The sequence below is a fragment of the Pteronotus mesoamericanus genome, unplaced genomic scaffold (genome assembly GCF_021234165.1).
Source record: "Pteronotus mesoamericanus isolate MK-2021 breed Mesoamerican mustached bat unplaced genomic scaffold, CSHL_Meso_final contig_134, whole genome shotgun sequence".
Lineage (NCBI taxonomy): Eukaryota > Metazoa > Chordata > Mammalia > Chiroptera > Mormoopidae > Pteronotus > Pteronotus mesoamericanus.
The window spans coordinates 1,383,499-1,401,624 of record NW_026555061.1 but is presented as its reverse complement, the minus strand read 5'-3'; the positions used below and the strand labels follow the sequence as shown (position 1 = coordinate 1,401,624).

Sequence of the window (18,126 nt, the reverse complement as noted above, 5' to 3'; positions counted from 1 at the left end):
CAACAAGAGCGGTTTGAAACGCACAGGGGCTTCCGGTGGGTCGGGCTGGGTTTGCAGGGACCTCGACGGCAAAGTGAGATGGGGCGAGGGCCGGAGGCGGCCAGGCCCACCCCCGACAGCGCCAGGCTTCCCGTTCAGCTTTGCTGACCAGGCGCTTGCTCCCCGGTTCCCTCGGAAGTGAACAGGCAGTCGGAGGTCCTCTTACTCCGGGAGTTTATGGGGCCCGAAGGGAAATTGAGGTGGCCCCACCGTCCTGGGGTGTGGGGTTCATGATGCTGGAGTCACCCTGGAGCGTGCGGTGGGGCGGAGGGAGCTCTGCCGCGTGGCCCCCCACACCGCAGCCCGGGGCCCTTTATGGACTGCTGGGGACGCCCCTCCCCACCCCCGCTCAAAGGCGGCTGGTTGCTGCCCGCTTTCTGCCCGGGCTGCGGGGCCGCCAGTCCCGGGCAGGGAAGGGAGAGGGAGCTGAGCTTGGGCCTGGCCCACCAGGCCCTCTCCGCTGGTCGCGTGAGGAAGGGTGACGGGATGTGCACCCCTGGGCTGGAATCCACACCGGCTCTCCTTCCCCCTTTACGTTCTGTGATTTGGGGGGGCGGGACGGGGGTGTGAGTAAATGATCCGGCAGGTCAGGCTGCCAGCCGCTGCGCACTGCGAAGTGCGAGCCCTGCGCAGACGCCGCGTGGGCGGGAGGCCTGCTGCTGCTGCTGCTGCGGCTGCTGCTGCGGGGCCACTTACGTCCTTGAGGGTGATGATGTTCGGGTGCTGGCCGTACCGCAGCAGGATCTCTATCTCTTCCGAGGGGTCTCGCTTACTCTTATCGATGATCTGAAACAGACGGAGCACCGGCAGGCGTGGGCCTCTCAGACGGCGGTGCCTGGGCCCTTCCTGCCCCTGCTCCCGCCCGCCTGCCCTCCCCACGGCGGCTCTCGACCGTCCAGAAATTCAGGGCAGCCCGTTCTTTCCCGGCTGGTACAGAGCAACACGTGCAAAAGCACGTTCGTCCTGCGGCGTTACAGGTTTGGCCGCACAAGGCTGGACGCGGGGGCTCCCGGGACGGCAGGCCCTGGGCGGGGGGCCTGTGCACGTTGCTGCGTCCGAAACGAGCCCCCAGCTGCCGCATCTCCGGCTGCACACCTGCCACACCGTGTGATCAAGTGTGGCGCCCTCGCCCGGAGCGGCAGGGCTGGCGCCTGCGGGACCCCCCGTGGCTGAGACCCCGGACCCTCGTGCATCTGGCTGCCCCCTCCACCTCTGGCGCTGTGCCCGTGGCAGGGGACAGACACGGCCCTCGCGCCTGTGGACGGGCCGTGGCTGTCCCCTCCGTGCACTCAAGGCGGGGGCAGGCCCGTGTGCGGGAGCTGCTCTCGGGGCGGAGGAGCAGGGGAGCTGCTCCCCACGTCGGTCCCACCCGACTCAGAGGCACCGGCTGATCGGGGGAGGTGCCGCCTTGTTACGCAGAGTGTGAGGGAGCTCCGCCTTCTCCGTGGGTCCAAGAGCCTAAGGGACCCTTCGCGTAAAACTCCGTCTCCTTAGTTTGAGAGGCACCTTACTTTGAGAGTCGTGTTGTTTTAAAAGCTCTCTGGTTACAACAAGAGGCGGGAGGAATCCTCCGCTGACAAGCTCCTGGTCACCGTCCCCTCTCTGCCTCTTTGTGCCCAAATAATAATGGCGACTGCCGGGAAGGAGGCGGAGGACGAGGACCAGTCTGTCCCTCGTCCTCATTCCGTCCCCCTCTTTCCGTGAACAAAGTGCGCGGGCAGCATCGGCCCGCGCTGGGCACCTGCCCCTCACCTGCCCTCCCCGCCTGTCACTGACAGGAGGAGTCCCCACGGCGACAGCCCTTCTCTCCCAGCTCGCGGGCAGCCCACCGCCGAGCCGCGGTGACGTCGGCGCCCAGGACTGTGGCACAAGGACACGCGTGACAGGCAAGGGACACCCTGCCATTCCCCTCTTGCTGCATTTCCTTCCACCGAGGTCCCAGCGGGGGACCCAGGCTGTTATTGAAACCGGCCAGCAGGGGGCGCATCGCTCCCAGGGATGGGTCTCCTAGGGCTCGCCCGGTGGGGAGGGCCTCCTTGCCACCCGGCAGCCCTGCCGCCTAAGGCCGGCGCTTGCCCAGGCTGGCACGCCGGCCGGGGGGTCCTAGGGCTGCCTCCGCCCCGGTTTCCTGCCGGCCTCCCAGTCTTCCCGGGCTGGGATCTTCTCTTTGTAATTCGAAGTTAAAAATACAGGGTCCGGCACAAATAACGCCCCCTTTTTATTACAAAATCAGGAGCATGTCATTCTGTAACATTACACTATCCCAGTCAAGCGCACCCCATGACGTTTTAGGTGAAATGTTCAAATTAGAACTATAAATCATTACACCCATATTACCCTACCAACCACACGCAAGCAGGCATTACTTCTGCCGGACCCTGTATATTAGTGGATTTCTAAAAGTTAGTAGATTTTTTTCCCCTAATAAAATTTCATGATGGAAGAAAGGTTTTCTTAATCTGTTGTGTCGCCCTCAGAGTGGATGACGAAGGAGGAGGAAGCTCTTCCTCCGCGGCCAGCGGCCGGGGCAGGATGGGCAGCAGCTGGACCCGAGGGTGTGGCCGTGGTGGTGGGGGGCACGGGGCACCCCGCAGGAGCCGGGCCGCACCGCCCCCGCCCTCCTGGCCGCCACCGGCCCCTGGCCTGCTCGCCAGCGCGGTCGCGGGTCTGACGCACACACGGGTGCCACTCCGGCCCAGGATTAGGTCCTGAGTCCTGCCGGCAGGTGCTGGCTGTGTGTCTCTGCAGACCTGTCTTGCTTTTTGTTTTGCTTGTGTGTGTTCTGCACGGAGGGAGAGCTCTTCGTGAAAGGTAAGGGGGAGAGTCCTAGCCGGGACCCCGAGCGGTGAGACGCGGTCACTGGCCCCCGGGCGTGAAGCCGCAGCCTGTGCGGGGACGGCAGAGCCCAGACGGCGGTTTAAGCGTGCTGTTCAGACACACCAAGGAGGAATTTCTCCTCTGCGGGGTCAGCTCCTTGGGACTGCTGGTGTTCGACTTGCCTCTAGTGCAAGCGCCAGTGGGCCAGGCGCCTGAGTTTGAGAGTCGTGTTGTTTTAAAAGCTCTCTGGTTACAACAAGAGGCGGGAGGAATCCTCCGCTGACAAGCTCCTGGTCACCGTCCCCTCTCTGCCTCTTTGTGCCCAAATAATAATGGCGAATAAATTCCCCTGCCGGGAAGGAGGCGGAGGACGAGGACCAGTCTGTCCCTCGTCCTCATCTGGCAATGGCCACAGAGAGCTGGCCGCTGGCCGCTGCTCGGCGCTCAGCAGCCCCCGCCGGCGAACAGCCTTCCCGGCGCTGGCCTCACACCAGCGGCGCCGTGTGTCCGCCTTTCGGAGAGGCGTGCAGCCGGGATACCCACGGAGCGCGTCCCGCCTCGCCAGCGGACGCCCGGCCACAGCGGCTGTCCTGGGGGGCGACTCAGGGGCCGACGTCACACTCTCACCCGTGGTGGCTGCGGGGGGGGGGGACGGCCCGGCGCAGGCTTCACCGGCATCGCGACGCCTCTTCCCTTCCCTTCGGTCTCGCATTTCTCTGTCTTCCCCTGTGTCCTCCCCTCGCCAGCGCAGCGCCCCCTGCTGGGCTCCGCACACCTGGGCGGGGAGGGCTTTGTGCTGGGACTTGATCACGACGACGTGGCTGAACCCACTGGCTTGTGAAAAGCACCCCCCCTCACCCCGGCCAGGCAGCGCCTGGTATTTCCGCTGACTCATCAAAGGATCAATATCTCACCGGAAACAAGGCTGGCAGAGTGTGCTATCGTTTGTAGAATTTAACAGACGCCCTCCCTGCACAACTGATTTAAACACATGACACACAGAAACAAGGCCAAGGTCTTCTGCCTGGAAAAAATGAGCATTTCCACACCCATCGGTTTCCCTTCTAAAAATAAGCCCCATCCGCGTCAAGCCGCTGCCTTCATTCCCCCGCTTTTTCGGATGACACGTTCCGCGCACAGCACGGAAACGAGCGCAGGAACGCTGATGCTGCTGGGAAGGGTCTGCCGTGAGTGCAGGCCGGGGCCCCTCCTGGGGAGAGACTTCCCGGCCCGGCGTGTCGGCCGCACACGTGACCAGCATCAAGAACTGGGTGACAGGCGCCGGCACGCGGTCAGGCTCTCACGCGTTTTCAGCCGATTCTAAGGTAATTTCAATGCATAAAGACAACAGGCTGCTGGAAAGAGGCGTGTGCTTTCCTCGGGGGGCCTGGCCCCGCGGGCGCCGTGTGCACCCCACCCGCCGCGCTCGCTGCGCAGGACGCAGGTCAGGCCACAGACAACAAAGGAGCCGCCTCCCAGGGGCCTGCGCACCAAGGTGCCTGCGCCTGCAGCTGGGAGGGTGGAGCAGCTGCAGGAGGGGCCAGCAGGAAGGCCCGCGGGGCTCCGGGCTCCTCGGGTCTGACCCACATCGTCCCAGGGAGGAGGCGGCGGCGGAGGACATCCCGGAGCGTTCCGCCAGCTCAGGCGTCCGGGGCCTCAAAGCCGCCGCCCGGAGGCAGGGAGACCGGCTCTGCCTGGAGCAGCAGCCTCGGCCGCGGCAGCCGGCTCTCCGCCCCGGGGGCCATTGCTGCCATCCCCAGAAGTTCCCATCGGGTCTGGCCTCCGCCCGGTTCCTGGGGACCACGGGGTGGCCGTTTGCCGAAGCTGGACCCAGACGGCGTGTTCCTGAGCGCCGGATGCGGGCACTCCAGGGAGTCACAGCGCCGCCTCTGCCACAGGGGCCCCGCAGGAGGCCCCGCGGGGGCTGGCCCGGCTCCCCGCCCCTGCTCGGAGCGGGGCGTGGCGGTCGCGGCGCTGGCCCAACGACAGCCCCCCTCCTTCGCGCTCCCTGCGGGTGGCGATGGCTTCTGCTGGTCGCTGATAAACTGACGGGATTCTGGGAGAAACGACCGAAGCGGGAGGAAAGTCCCAGAAGCCCAGGCACGCCCGTGTGGAACACATAGCAAAGCGGGCACGCCCCGTCTGCGGCCGAGGCAGGTCCAGCCCGCGCGAGGGTGCGCGGGACACCGCCCTGCTCCCGCCCGGAGCCTGCCGAGGCGGCAGCCCCTTGCCGGCCGCCGGTGACCCAGGCGGGCTTTCCCCACCGCCTGACGTTCTCACACGACAGGATGTCCTCCCCGGAACTGAATTAAATTCATGCGGAATTTCCTTCCCGCAACCGCTCCTTAATGCGCTGAAGGCGCTGGTCAGGCTGGACACGGGACTTCATAGGCGGAAATCACAAATTAATTGTCCTCCATGTTCAACCAGGCTTTTTTTGGTTTGAGAAATTCAAGATAAGTTTGTCAAGGGAATTCCCCACCCAAACCGGACCGAGGAGCCGGGTTTTCTGGGCTGGCGCCTGCCAGGGCCAAGCACTTTCTCGGTGTCCGTGCCGGGGACGCACACGCCATTCTTGGGGACACGCCTTTTGGAAAAGCCTGTTGCCACAAACGGCAGGTGTGCTGGGATGGGTGGGGCCCTCGCACCGAGTCACCGTTCCGAACAAGTGTTTCAGAGCGCGGACAATCCCAGGGTGGGGGGGCAGCCGCCCCGCCCCCGCTGCTGCCTGCCAGGCAGGCCCTGTGTTTCCCCTGCTGCCCTTCGAAAGCCACGGCACCGCCACAGCCACACTGGGATGAGCCGGGTGGGGCCGGCTACGATGGCCCCCAGGCTGGGCTGGCTCCTCACGGTCCAGTTCGGGCCGTGGCCGGGCAGCTCGGCCGGTTAGCGCGTCGCCCCCGTGCAGAGGGGGAGGGCTGACGGCCCAGCAGGCACACACACGAATCGACCGGGACGCACGAACGGGCAGGCAACAATCTCCACCTCTCTCTTTCTCTAAAATCAACTGAAAACAGAAAAGAGTCCAGTTCGGTTCAGTGGGCAGGTCATGGAATCGAGCGTCGCGTACAGAGAACGTCCAACTTACGCTTTTCCGGATTAGGATACAACCTGTAGGAAGTTTTAGCTGTGATCCACAGTCCACATTTCACCAGCCAGAAAACTCAAGAAACTGGTATTCTGTGTGTCCAGATCACAAATAGAATCTAGCAACAACCCCAGAAGCTAACCCTACTATGTAGAGAGTGACAGATTGGATTACACACAATTGTTACTATTTACTGTTCTTGATGATTGAAATGCCACCAACTTAAGCCTTTGCAAACAGTCTCCGTTTGTGCGTGTCTTTGTTCCTTTGACTGGGTGACTGTCTCCACCTCCCCTTCCCTCCCCCCGCCCCTTCCTTTGCTGATCGCTGTGCTTGGCCGCGACTCCATTTTCCAAACCACGGAGCGCCCCAGGCTGGCAGCCAGTGCGGATCACCTGTAAGGCCGCCTCCGGGGGCCGGGGCCTGTATGTTGAATGGAACTCAACATACAGTCGTGATATGCAAAATAACGCTCCCAAGGGCGACCCCCTGTCACAGTGAGCGGAAGGCCGCCGTGCGGGGCGCGGGCGCAGGTGGGGGGCGGGGCAGGGGAGCGAGCCCGCGGCCGGGCGACGGCCTTACCTTCACGGCGTACTCCGTGTCGGTGGCTTTGTGCACGCACCGCTTGCACACGGAGTAGGAGCCCACCCCGATGTCCTCCTTGACCTCGTAGCCGTCGGTGAAGTGGACGTTGTTCCCATGCAGCTGCTGCAGAGAGACCGGGCAGAGCGCATCAGAGTCCTGGGCGTGGCGCCGCGCAGACGCCGACGGAGCCCCGACGGCGGCCGGAGGGCGCGAGGTCCCCTGACCTGAAGGCGGCTCCGGTCTGAACGCCCCCTGCCCCACCTCTCGGGCAGCGCAGCCCGGGAGCCCACGGGCCACGGAACCCCCGCGCCCCGGGGCTGGGAAGCTGGAGGCAAAGGGGCAGAGCCTGTGGGGACCAGGGCGCGTGGCTCTGGTGCCCTGTCTCAAGCCCTGCCTGCAAGTCAACGGCCAGTTGGGAATCCGACCCCCGCTGACCCGGTGGCCGCCGGCCTCTGCCCGAGCGCAAACCCTCCAACCTGCCGCTTGGAGAGCAGGCAGGACGCTGCTGCCGCCGCCGCCCCTGTCCCCGCCCCCGCCCAGGGCCACTGCGGACACGCGTGCTGTTCCAAACGGACGTGGGGACAGAAACCGGAAATTCAGTGCCACCCAACCTACCCTGCCTGGGTGTTTAAATAAAATGGAATTGTGACTTCCCCTGAGAGTTCTCCACGTCTGGTTCTATTTATAAGGTGGAAAACTCCGTAAAAAACGTCGCCTCCACTCACCCCCACGGGTACCTCTCGGGACAGGGAAATGCTGCCCGCAAACGGGCTGCCCCCGGGGTCCTGGCCCGACCGCCCACGCGAAGCGCCGCGTGGGGCGGCTGTGGGCTCCGACGGCCCCGCCACCGCGGGGGACCGTGCGACCTTCTCCTCAGCACTCTCCCCTCCCAGGGCGCGGGTGACGCAGGGGGAAGCCCCGGCGCGGGAGGCCGTCCGCGGGGGCCCCCGGTTACCTGCACGATGGGGTGGACGGCGGCTCTGTGCAGGTCCTGCTGCGGGGGCTCCTGGACCAGGCCCGAGGCCACGAAGCTGAAGCCCCTGAACAGGTGGTGAGCGTTGGCGCTGGGGGGGACACCCGGCGAGTCTGCGGGAAGGGGCGGGGTCAGGGCTCTGCGGCGTGCGGAGTGCGCGCGTACGTGCTGTGTGTGGTGTATGTCGTTTGCGCGTGCGTGGGGTGGGAGTCACCTGTGCGCGCAATGCAGAGTGCGCGTCGGAGACGAGGATAAGACAGGGTTAGACACGTGGAAACACATGGGCCCGCGTCTGTTTTGGGCGGTGCCGGCGGTTTGTCCTCCACATGGCAACACCACCCAGCGCAACAACTGTCCGAGAACCGCTGACCGTGACTGACTGTGGGCTGCCTGCAGACGGGGGCGGAAGGCCCCCAGGGACCTGGAGCTGGGGGCTCACGCGGCCCTGCCCCCGGAGCCAGTTCTGAATTTGCGCCGCCCGCCCCAGCCCGCAGGGGCCGTGTTCCGCGCACGGCACTGTCCCTGGCAAGGGATGTCCCGCAGAGGCGCCCCGTCCACGGCGGCAGGGGCGGGAGGGAGCGACTCCCTTCGGCCCTGACTTCTCAGGCGATGCACGATTTGTGGCACAGCCTGGCAGCTGTGAGGCTGGTGCTGGTTCAGATTAATCACGCAGTGAAACGGAAGGACAGGTCCCCGCGGGGAGACACATGCGCACCCCGTGGCAGGCGGGGGGCTCGGCGCACTCCCCTGTCAGGAGCCCCCACCGGCCGACCAGACAAGAGCCAAGCGCCCGGGGGACAAATGGGGAGCAGGCAGAATAGCGACCGCTCCCCTGCGTAAGGGCGGGAGCCCAGGCTGGACGCAGGGCCCACGTGCGCTTCCCTGGCACGGCACTCGGGCCGGCGAACAAGCGGAGAGGAAAGCGGCCGCCACCCCCGCGGCTGGGAGACACTCGCGCGGTGGCGGGGGCACGGCGGGTACTCGGTGAAGGGCACCTGGACACACTGGACCGCGCCCTGCAGAGCCACCTGCCGAAGTGCCCCGAGGTACACGAGGACCCGCTCATGTCCGCAGTGTCTAACAGCGGGAGGGACTGGCGACAAGGCGCACACTCAGCAGTAAGGCGGTGGCTGGCGTCACCTCTCACAGTGCCCCCGCCGGGAGCTGTCCCCGGTCTGTGAGTGCCAGTGACTCCAATAAGCGGGAAGGGACGGTGGCGTGGACTGACACGGGCGCTGCCCCAACAGCGAGTCAGGTGAAGCAGAGACAGCAAGCGGTGGCACCCACGTGAGGAGAAGGGGAGCGCGCAGCGTGGTAACGTACTGCATGTTACGACGAGGCCACGTGTCACAAAGTAATCGTGAATGTGAATCTACAATTACATGCATTCACACTTTTCTTGTAAGCGCATAAACCAACACATTTAGACACGTTTCACGAAAACGCCTGGCGAGCGGATGGAAGGGCCGCAGGGGTGGCTTCACTCTTCCCCCTTTTACCCCGTTACTTTGCTTTGATACTTCGCTTTGACGAGGCAGCCGCACGTGGCAGGGTGGAGTTATCCCTCACGGAGGAGCAGGGCCGTGGGGGGTGGGGCGGCCGCCGCAGGGAGGGAACGTGGGCTTTACGCCCCAGCATTTACTTTGGGGACGACGGTGCTGAGGCTGCTCCTTGTGGCCCGGGGGCCGAGCCGTGCACTGTGGGCCCTCCCTGCATTGAGTGACGCCTGCCCACACGCTGTCTCAGGGAGACCTCGCTCGGTGACCGGGGGCGCCAGTGGCGGCCTCGTTGCCAACATCGTGGGCCGCCAGGGGCTGGCTCGGTCTCCGCCTTCACCGCTGTCCTCGCAGGCACCCTCCCGGTCACCGCTAGGGACCGCGATTAGAGTGGGCGGTGCTTGGGGACGAACTGGAAGGCACTGGACTAGAGACGCGTCGTGAGCACCAGAAAGCTCGGCTGAGCAGTGACATGTGACCCGTGTGCCCGATGGACCAGAGGCAGGCGGCGTAAGCAGCACTAACAGAGCTCCGCGATCATCGGGGCTGCTGGCTTTTGGCGCAGCTCTTTCAGGACAGCAACCACAGCAGCGGGTCGCGGGCGGCCCCCGGCCCTCCGGGAAAGCACCCTTCACCCCGGACGCGCCGGTGCCTACGCCGCTGTCCCCGCGGGTCAAGGCCGGAGGACGCGCCGCGGGCAAGAGCCCCAGGTCACACCCCCTCGCCGCGGTACACACCTGTGGGCGTCCGGGCTGTGAACTCGGGGTCAAAGTGGAAGGTGTCCTCGGGCCTGCCCACCGCGGGCTTGAAGGGCGGCTTGATCTCCTTCCTGTACAGCTTCTGCAGCGAGAGCGAGACAGGGCTGAGGGCCGCCGGCTCACAGCCGTCCCGTCTCCTCGACGACAGTGCCCCGCACGCTCGGACGTGCGTGTGAACGTACATCAAATTCCACATCCCATCCAAATAAAGGATGTCCCAGTTCACGGCGTAAGGGTTTGGGGACACGCTCTGTGTTCCTCATTTTGGGGCCATGTTTCAACCTGTGGGGCCTAAGTTACTGGCCGTAGACTTGAAGTAAAATCTGACGGGACAGAACGTCTTGCCGCCGCCCCAGGTGACCGAGGGGAGAGTCCGGCGCCTGGGCGCCCCCTCCCGCCCTGGTGACCTCGGCCTGCCCCTCAGAGCCCGCTGGCCCGGCAGGTTGGGGAAACGAGCACAGGGACTCGCTGAAATCTGCTCAGAAACTCCCAGTGACGCTGAAAAACAGATGTTATCGATCACTCTGATTTTACTGACGAGAAGAGTCAGGCTGAGGCAGGTTAGGTAACCTGTCAGGGTCAAGCGCGGCTGAGGGGTAGGCGGGAGGGGGAAGGGGGCCGGGGTCTCCTGCCTCCCGCAGTTACAGCCGCGCCGGGATGCAGGCGCCGCCCGGGAGGGCCCCAGTTCCGACCGAGGACCGCTCCTCGGCCGGGGAGGGAGCCCAGCCTTGCCCTCAGGGCCGTCCGAGGAGGGAGCACGAGAGAGTTTGGCCTGAAGTCCTCGGCTGCATCTGGCCTGGGGCGCAGGGACGTCACTGGGGACTGAGTCGCCCCTTCGGCCCTCTCCAGACACAGCACCACGCTGCCTGCCGCACGGCGGCGGGCAGGGGGCGGGCGGGGTGGGGGGGGGGGCGGCGGGGACTCCCCAGTCCGGCGCGGGGCAGAGGCAGCCTCCGAGGCGGCCACAGGCTCCTGGCCTGATTAGGACGCTCGTCAGGCACGGCCCTCAGGCGGCACCAGAGCTGGGCAGTGACGGGAACGTCTGCCTCTCCCGGCTCAGCCACAGCGCCCCCTTCCTGACATCTGCGGGGACACGGGGAGGACCGAGGGGAAGGCACACAGACTCTACCCTGAGCTGTGAAGGACGTTTTAGTTGGCTTTTTTTGGACACGCCATTAAAGTGCCCTGAGGCGACTGTCAGGTCAGGAGAACACAATGCCCAAAGCCACCGTGGCGCTAACCTAGAGGAGGGGGCAGGGGACTGACCTCGAAGGAGGCCGGCCTGCCTCCTGGGACGAGGGGGGGCCCCGCCCGGGGAGCCGCACCGAGGGGCTGGCACGACGGGTCGGGGGGGGCGTGGGCAGAACGCCCTGGCGCCCGGCTCCGCGCACACGGCAGCGCCCCTGCTCGGGGCGCCGGGGCTGGAGGCCGCGGCCCTAACCCTCGGAGGGCCCCCGTTACTCCCCAGCGAGGAGCGCGGGCTTCCCCGGGACCGCGGGCCCCGGCCCTCACCTCTGCACGGTCGGTTTCAGCGAGCGCTACGTCGGTTTTGCCAGCCGCCCTCCCTCACACCCGGTCACCTCCACGGCTGAGCGAGCTCCTTGTGCCCGACCCCCAGGGGCCATCGGGCCTGGCCGGCCCGCAGCCAGAACCCGCTCGCCCTGGCTCTGTACCCCCGGCCCCCACCTGCTCCCTGGCTCGAACCCCACTTGTGTGCCCGTGTTCGGGTGGAGCCCCACCTCTCTCCCCGACTGGGACACGCGTGCCCGTCTCCGCGGCCCCTGAAGAGTCTTCCGTGCGTCTTTAACACACGTCATGGGTAACTGCACCCTCAACGGTCTGCGTCCCATTTTTCTTTGACACCTTCCACAAGAGCGCGGTGTGCGCCGGGAGGTGGGAAGCGCAGGCCCCGGGGCACGGGCTGCCACCCCGCCCCGCGCCCTTCCCCCGCGTGCCCCAGGCTCCTGCTGGCTGAGGGGCCCTGCTCTGTCCTCGGCGGTGGCTCACAGCGGCCAGGCCCAGGCCCGGAGCTCTGCCCGCGCAGCGCCAGCCCACTCGGGGGACAGCGCCCCACCCAGGCGCTGGCCTCTGGTCTGTACCAGGCGGTCGGGGTGCCCCCCTCCCCCCTCCCTGTCCTCGTGGGCAGTGGGGACCGCGACGGCCACTTACATTCCAGTCTATGGTCACAAAGAAAGGGTGACGCTTGATCTCCTCCACTCCGTCACTGCCAGCACCTGTCACAGGACGAGGCAGAGGCAGCGTCAGGGCCGAGCGCCGGCCGGTGTCGGTGGTGGACGCTCTGCCTGTGCGGCGGCCCTGGGCGCCCCGCGCTGACCGGCAGCTGTGGGCCCTTCTCAAGGCATCTTTACGGACGTGAACCCGCCCTCGTTCACCCCCTCGTAAACCTCAGTTCTAATGTACGCTGAGTTTTTGGAGTGGTTTTTCTCTTTTTCTTTTCCGCACTGAGAGGGACTAAACCAGAAGCAGCCTCCCAGGTGCGCAGCCCCTGGTGTGTGGAGTCCAAAGGCAAGGAGGCGAGCCCCGAGAGGGCCGCGCGGGCGCGTCTGGACTCGGGCGAGTCCTCACGTCCTCGCGACGCGGGCGAGCACCCCCCACCCCGCACCAGTGGCCTCGGGAGCCGGGGAGCCGGGGCGGGGCTGGGGGGCGGGGGCAGGGCCCGTGGGCCCCTCCTCGGGGCTCTTACCCAGCCGGTTGCAGGGGTTGCGCTTGAAGAGGGCGCGCAGCAGGCTCTGGGCCTCCGGGCTGAGGAACTGGGGCATGCCCAGCTTGGCCCTGCAAGGCAGAGTCGGCTCAGGGGGCGGCCAGGGACCCCCGGCGGCAGCGCCCTGGCCTTTTGGCCTTGAGCCCCCTTCCACGTTGAGGTTAGGGAGGCACTGACGATGTCAGCCGTATTAGAAATTAAACCTGAGAAAATTTTAACTAAAAAAATAAAGTCACTAAAAGACCCCTAACGATCCCATGGACAGAAGTCGCTGTGAATGGGAGTGAACTGTGACCCCCAAGCAGCCCCACGAGGGCCGCGGCGGGGACAGCAGCGACGTCCGGCCCTGGGAACCCCCCCACGGTGGCTGGGAGCCCGCCGGCTCGCGCCTGGGCCTTCACTGCCGCGAGGGTGCCTGGGAGAGGGGCCTCGCTCGCCCCGGGAGCTGGGGCCACAGCTGGGAGCTGCCCCCCTGAAATGCTGTTGCCCCCAGGGGGCCGTCACGAGCCGTCCCGGGGTTTGCGGGAGGGAGCTCTTCCGGCTTCAGGAACGTAAAGTCTTGCTTCCCCTTAAAACGGAAAGGCACTGAGGTGTCGCTAGAAAAACAAGGGACCGGGCCACACGTTGTCGTCCAGGAGGAAACGGCGAGGAAAGCCTCTCTCGGGGGACCCCCACCCGGCCCCCTGCCAGGCACACCACGGTGTCGCCTACAGACACCGCAGCTTCGTGGGGGCTCGGGGCCTGATGAGTGTCCCCTTGCAGGGCCCAGGGGGCTGATGGGGGGCACTGCCTCAGGGCCTCCTGCCGCTCACCCAAGCCCCTCCCCGGGGGCACTGCTGGTGCCCCTCCTAGAACCCCCTCAACCCCGCGTCCCGCTCGGACGGCCCCTGCTCGCCCCACGGATGCCTGGGCAGGGCGGACGCTGCGGCCGGCCTTCTCCCAGTGGCCCCGAGGGCCCGGCCCGTTTGCAGGGGGAGTGACTCCGCGCGAGACGGCGAGGAAGCCCACGCCCTGTTCCCGCTGGGCCCGGGCCCTGCCCTCGAGGCTTCCGGCAGCCACACCCTGAAACGCGGCCCCTGGACGGCATGGCGGCTCGTCCGGACGGAAAACCTGGCCCGGGTGCAGGGCCTCCAGAGCCCCCGGGGCCCCGCGCGGCCGGCCACGCCCTCCGTCCGCGACGTCACCCTTATCGCCAGGCCTGCTCCGTCATAAACCTGCACGTCCGAAGGCGCTGGCGGGCGCTGGGGGCCCACTCACTTGAGGATGAGGGCCATGGTCTCCTTCCTGTCCTTCCCCTGGAACGGCAGGGACCCCGTGAGCATCTCGAACTGCAGGGACACAGCGCAGGGAGGGCGCGTTCAGACCGGCAGACGTGGCAGCAGAACGGCCCCGAGGGGCCGAACGCTGCCGGGGCCCCCATCCGCTCGGAGCCCCGATCGGCGCCGGTCGGCGCTGCAGCGCGGGGAGCCTCGGTGGCTGTTTGACGGAGTGGCCTTCTCATCATAATTTGGCTTTCCTTGCGGGTGGAGGACGGGGGCGGGAACACGCTGACCCGGAAGCAGGATCAGTCCACCACTGAGACACGGGCGCCGCTCCGTGTGGCTCAGGCGTGGGCGCCACTCCCTGAGTGGCTTCCCGTGCGTCTGCCCAGCTGAGGGAGGGCAGCGGTGCGGGCCGACAGCCCGCCGGCCAGCACTGCCAGACCCCGGAGACCGAGGGCCACACCTAGAGACCAAGTGACCGGCGCCTGTGCGACCTCCCGGGGACCAGCTTCCTCTGGCCCAGGGGGACCGCGGCCCCGCGGCTCCGCAGGCAGGGCACGGGCGTGTGCGTGGGGGAGGGGCTGGGAAGGTGCACGGCTGAGCCTCGTGCCCACTGACGAGCCCCGTCAATGCACTCAGGCTCTGTCACCTCCGTTTCCTCCTCAGCTCAATGCCCGGGATGCAGGCGGGCGGGCAGGGCCACTGTCACCCACGGCAGGTCCCACCGCGCCAGAGGCCGGCCTGGGCAGAGCGCTCGGTGCCGGCGGGGAGAACGGGCCGCGAGAGGGGGCGAGGGAGGAGGGCAGGAAGGCCAGCTGGGGGTGGGGACGGGGAGCCAAGCCCGTTTCTAGCAGGACGGTAGAATGCCAGTCTAGACAGTGTCTGGTGACGTGCTACCTGTGAACACGTGACCTAAAGAAAATTCAAGTTTCTAGATGCACATGTGAAAATGTTCAACTCCATGTGTGTATTGGCTCATGTTAATATAAGAGTCAGTGGAAGGATTTTTGTGCTGGAAATAAGAAAACTATGTTTAATATGGAAATCACTGCATCCCTTAAAAATCCTCAGGGCCTAATCCTTAGGTTTTAATCCTAAAACCCTAAGAACATTAGTTAAGCATAGGCGCGTGACTTTTAGGACCTGTGTCCCTTATCTGGATCCCAGTTCTGACTCCGAGGGTGGAATCTGGGGCGGGAGCAGGAGGCGGCCAGGAAACGCCGGGGCGGGCCCGGGCCGGGGGCGGGCGGCGCGGACGCGCGGGGCGGCCCTTACCATGAGCACGCCGAAGGACCACCAGTCGGCGCTCTGCGTGTGTCCCCGCCGGTTCACCACCTCGGGCGCCATGTACTCGATCGTCCCGCAGAACGAATAGGCCCTCTTGTCGTGGTCGATGGCCTCCTTGCTCAGCCCGAAATCTGGAGGGGAAACGGCCCGCGGCCCTTTCAGCCCCTGAGGGGCAGAGCCGGGGGCTCCAGGGTCTCGCCTGTGGACGCTGCCGCACGGGGCTTCACGCCCCCACTCGCTCTGTCTGGCCAGCCTGACGCCGGCAGGGCCCGGGCGCCTCAGTGCCCGCACGTGCCGAGCCGAGCCTGGCCACTCCCCAGGCCACGTCCTCGGGGAATCGACCGATTCAAGAGCGCCTTGAGAAGACACCGGGGAACTGCATTTCTCAGCAGCTGGGGAATTCCCGGGCGACCGACCCTTAACAGGACCCCAGGATGGCAGCCAGGCCCGAGGCGCCTGGGGCCACGGAGGGGCGGGAGGAGGCGCTGACCGGTTGGCGGGGGCGGCCTCCCCGCCTCACCTGTGCGACCACGCGCCTCGGGGCGGAGGACCCAGTGGCCACGCGGGTCTCAGGGGACAGCACCCTCAGCCTCCTCGCCTACGGAGATAAGGAGCCTTCCCCGCACCGGGGCCGCACACGGGAGCGAGACCCCCGGCGCCCGGCGGCGTGCTTACTCCCCGCGTGAGTGACTGGCTTTGCACCTGAGCGTCTGGGGGCTGTTGGCAGTCTGTGCCCGGCCAGGGGACCTGGTGGCTCCTAGAGGCTGGAGCGGGTGAGGAAACGGATGCCCCCCCAGCCCAGAGGCTTCAGGAAGGACCCCGCCCTGGGGACGCCTGGCTCGCAGCCCCAGGAGACCCACTTCGGACTCCCGGCCTCCAGAAGGGCAAGGTGGCGCGCCTGCATTGCTCTGAGCGGCCACGTCTGCGGTGGTTCGCGGCGGCATCAAGAGGAAGTTAACGCAGACGGGTGTCATGGGACTGCAGGGTGCAGTTGGACTGAACTTGGCCTGGACAGGGGAGACGGGGCCCCCAGAAATGAAGCCGGGAAGGGGCCGGGGGCCGGGACTCTGCGGCAGCGAGACTAGGAACATTTGTCCTCATCTGTCCTCAAATCCGAGCGGTCACTGATTCCTGAACCGAATGCCCAGTGATGCTCGGCCTGCGGGAAGGCGCTGGAAGGGCCTCAGGTCAGGAGAGAAGGGGAGGAGGGACCCCGGGACGCGTGAGCCGTCGGGACACGCCCGGCCGCTCGGCCGCCCCACGGCCATGGCACCCGGCCGGCAGGTGCGGCAGGAGAGGAGGTCCCCGAGGGGGCGGCGTCCTTTATGTACCTGTGATCTTAATGTGTCCCTCTTCGTCCAGGAGGATGCTGAAAGGTGGGGGAGAGCAGAGGCGTTGTCAGTGACCGGCACGCGGGGGCGCGGCGGCCTCAGGGGGCCCGGGGACGCGCGGGGCGCCGTCTCCTAGATGCGGGGTGGCCTGCCGTCCAGTATGTGACTGAGACGACAATTTACATGTTGTTCTCTTTGCTTTTCAGTGACACTCCACCTCTGCCCAGAAACGAGCAGCTGCCAAGGTTAATTCCTTCTAATTCTAACCGACGACGTCTTTTTGCCCCCAGCCCTGCAACTGCGTCTCATCAGTTTTGACGAGGAAGATCCCGTTGACCTGCGGAGAGCGAGCCGGTGGCTCGGGGCGGGCAGCCCGAGAGCACGGGGGGTGGGGGGCCTCCCAGCTCGCGCTCGCTGGCGGTGGCGGCGGCAGCCTGGTCCCCGGGACGCTGTCCCCTCTGCGGGGACATCAGGCGGGGCCTTTATGGTTATGTGGCCATTTACCTACACGTGCAGCGGGTGACGTTCTACCATACAGGCAGTGCCGTCATGGCACCGTGGCCCTGGGTCACGGGCAGAGGCTCCGTGCTGCCGCCCAGCACAGAGGGTGCCCAGCTCGGGGGCCACGCCCGAGACGTCCCGGGAGTGTCCGCAGGCCGGGAGGCTGCTCGGGGAGGGCCGCACTCTGGGTAACGCAGCAGGAGGAGGGGGGCGGAGGAGGGGCCTGAAGCCCCGCGAGGACACCCTTCCCGTGGCGGCCTCAGCTCGCCGCCCGTCCAGGGCGCCCGTGCCCGAAGCTGTGGCTCCCAGCAGGCAGGTGTGGGCACACGGGACAGTGACCAGGGACTGAAACCAGCGACCTCACCTTGGAGGTGACTGTTGGGTCAGAAACTGGAGCTACTATAGCTCCCCTTCCTCTCCCCGCTTCACGGGGTTCACTCCTAATTTGTGTGTCAGCTCTACACGGAAAATATCAGACAAGACGGGAGATGGAACCTCCGCGGCTTTGGCGGGATTGTCACCATAACTGAGACTGGATTGGCAAGCTGTCCCCGAAAGGACATCCCGGGGGTCACCGCCAAACACGCACGGGTCCCCCTGGAACCTGGGCCTGGGGATCGGATGCCACTGTCTGTGAGAAAAGCTCCAGGGAAACCCATATGACTTGTCACCGAGGAGTGTGGCTGCTGAAGCGGCTGACAGGGCGTCCTGAAGCCCGAGGTGGCCCCTGTGAGGTGGCCCCAGGACAGGAGGGGTCACCTCGGGAGGGCGGCGCCTCGGGGCAGGAAGGGGTGGGGTGGGGGCCGGGGGGGCGGCCCCCTGCCCGGCCAGACCTGGGAGCGGGGCCGGGCCTCCGCCGGGGCCAGGTCGCGCCGGCCCGCACCGTCCGGACGATTCGGCAGAAGCCGCGCTTGTGTCTGGGCCCCTTTCTGGGTGGCCTCCCGTGGAGCAGGGGTGCGGCTGGCGGGCAGGGGTGCGCTCACTCACTTCTCGGGTTTCAGGTCCCTGTAGATGATCCCCAGGCCGTGGAGGTGGTCCAAAGCCAAGGCCAGCTCAGCCAGGTAGAACTTGACGTCCTCCTCCGTGAACATGACCTAGCGAGGGAGAGAGCAGCTGCCTGCGGCCGGTCTGTTTCAGGGGGGCGGCAAGGAGGCCGCGACGCAGCCCTCAGAGCGCGGCGTGGGCGGCCCCGCTCTGCCCGCTCCACCCGCCGCGCGCGGTGCTCTTCTGGCTCCTGCGGCGGGGACAGGAGCTCCGGCCAGGGCCA

General features: G+C 66.5%; 1 protein-coding gene across 1 annotated transcript in view; it reads right to left on the bottom strand.

The window, feature by feature from the left end:
* Window positions 1–18,126, bottom strand: part of RPS6KA2 (ribosomal protein S6 kinase A2) — a 76,024-nt gene that overhangs the window by 10,024 nt on the left and 47,874 nt on the right. Inside the window, exons 6-15 of the mRNA XM_054595299.1 lie at window positions 17,847–17,953; window positions 16,359–16,396; window positions 15,016–15,158; window positions 13,736–13,806; window positions 12,461–12,549; window positions 11,926–11,990; window positions 9,736–9,838; window positions 7,485–7,615; window positions 6,527–6,652; window positions 736–825 (exon numbers count right to left, since the gene is read on the bottom strand). Of these exons, the coding sequence (XP_054451274.1) occupies window positions 736–825; window positions 6,527–6,652; window positions 7,485–7,615; window positions 9,736–9,838; window positions 11,926–11,990; window positions 12,461–12,549; window positions 13,736–13,806; window positions 15,016–15,158; window positions 16,359–16,396; window positions 17,847–17,953 (963 nt within the window). The remainder of the gene's footprint in view (window positions 1–735; window positions 826–6,526; window positions 6,653–7,484; window positions 7,616–9,735; window positions 9,839–11,925; window positions 11,991–12,460; window positions 12,550–13,735; window positions 13,807–15,015; window positions 15,159–16,358; window positions 16,397–17,846; window positions 17,954–18,126) is intronic.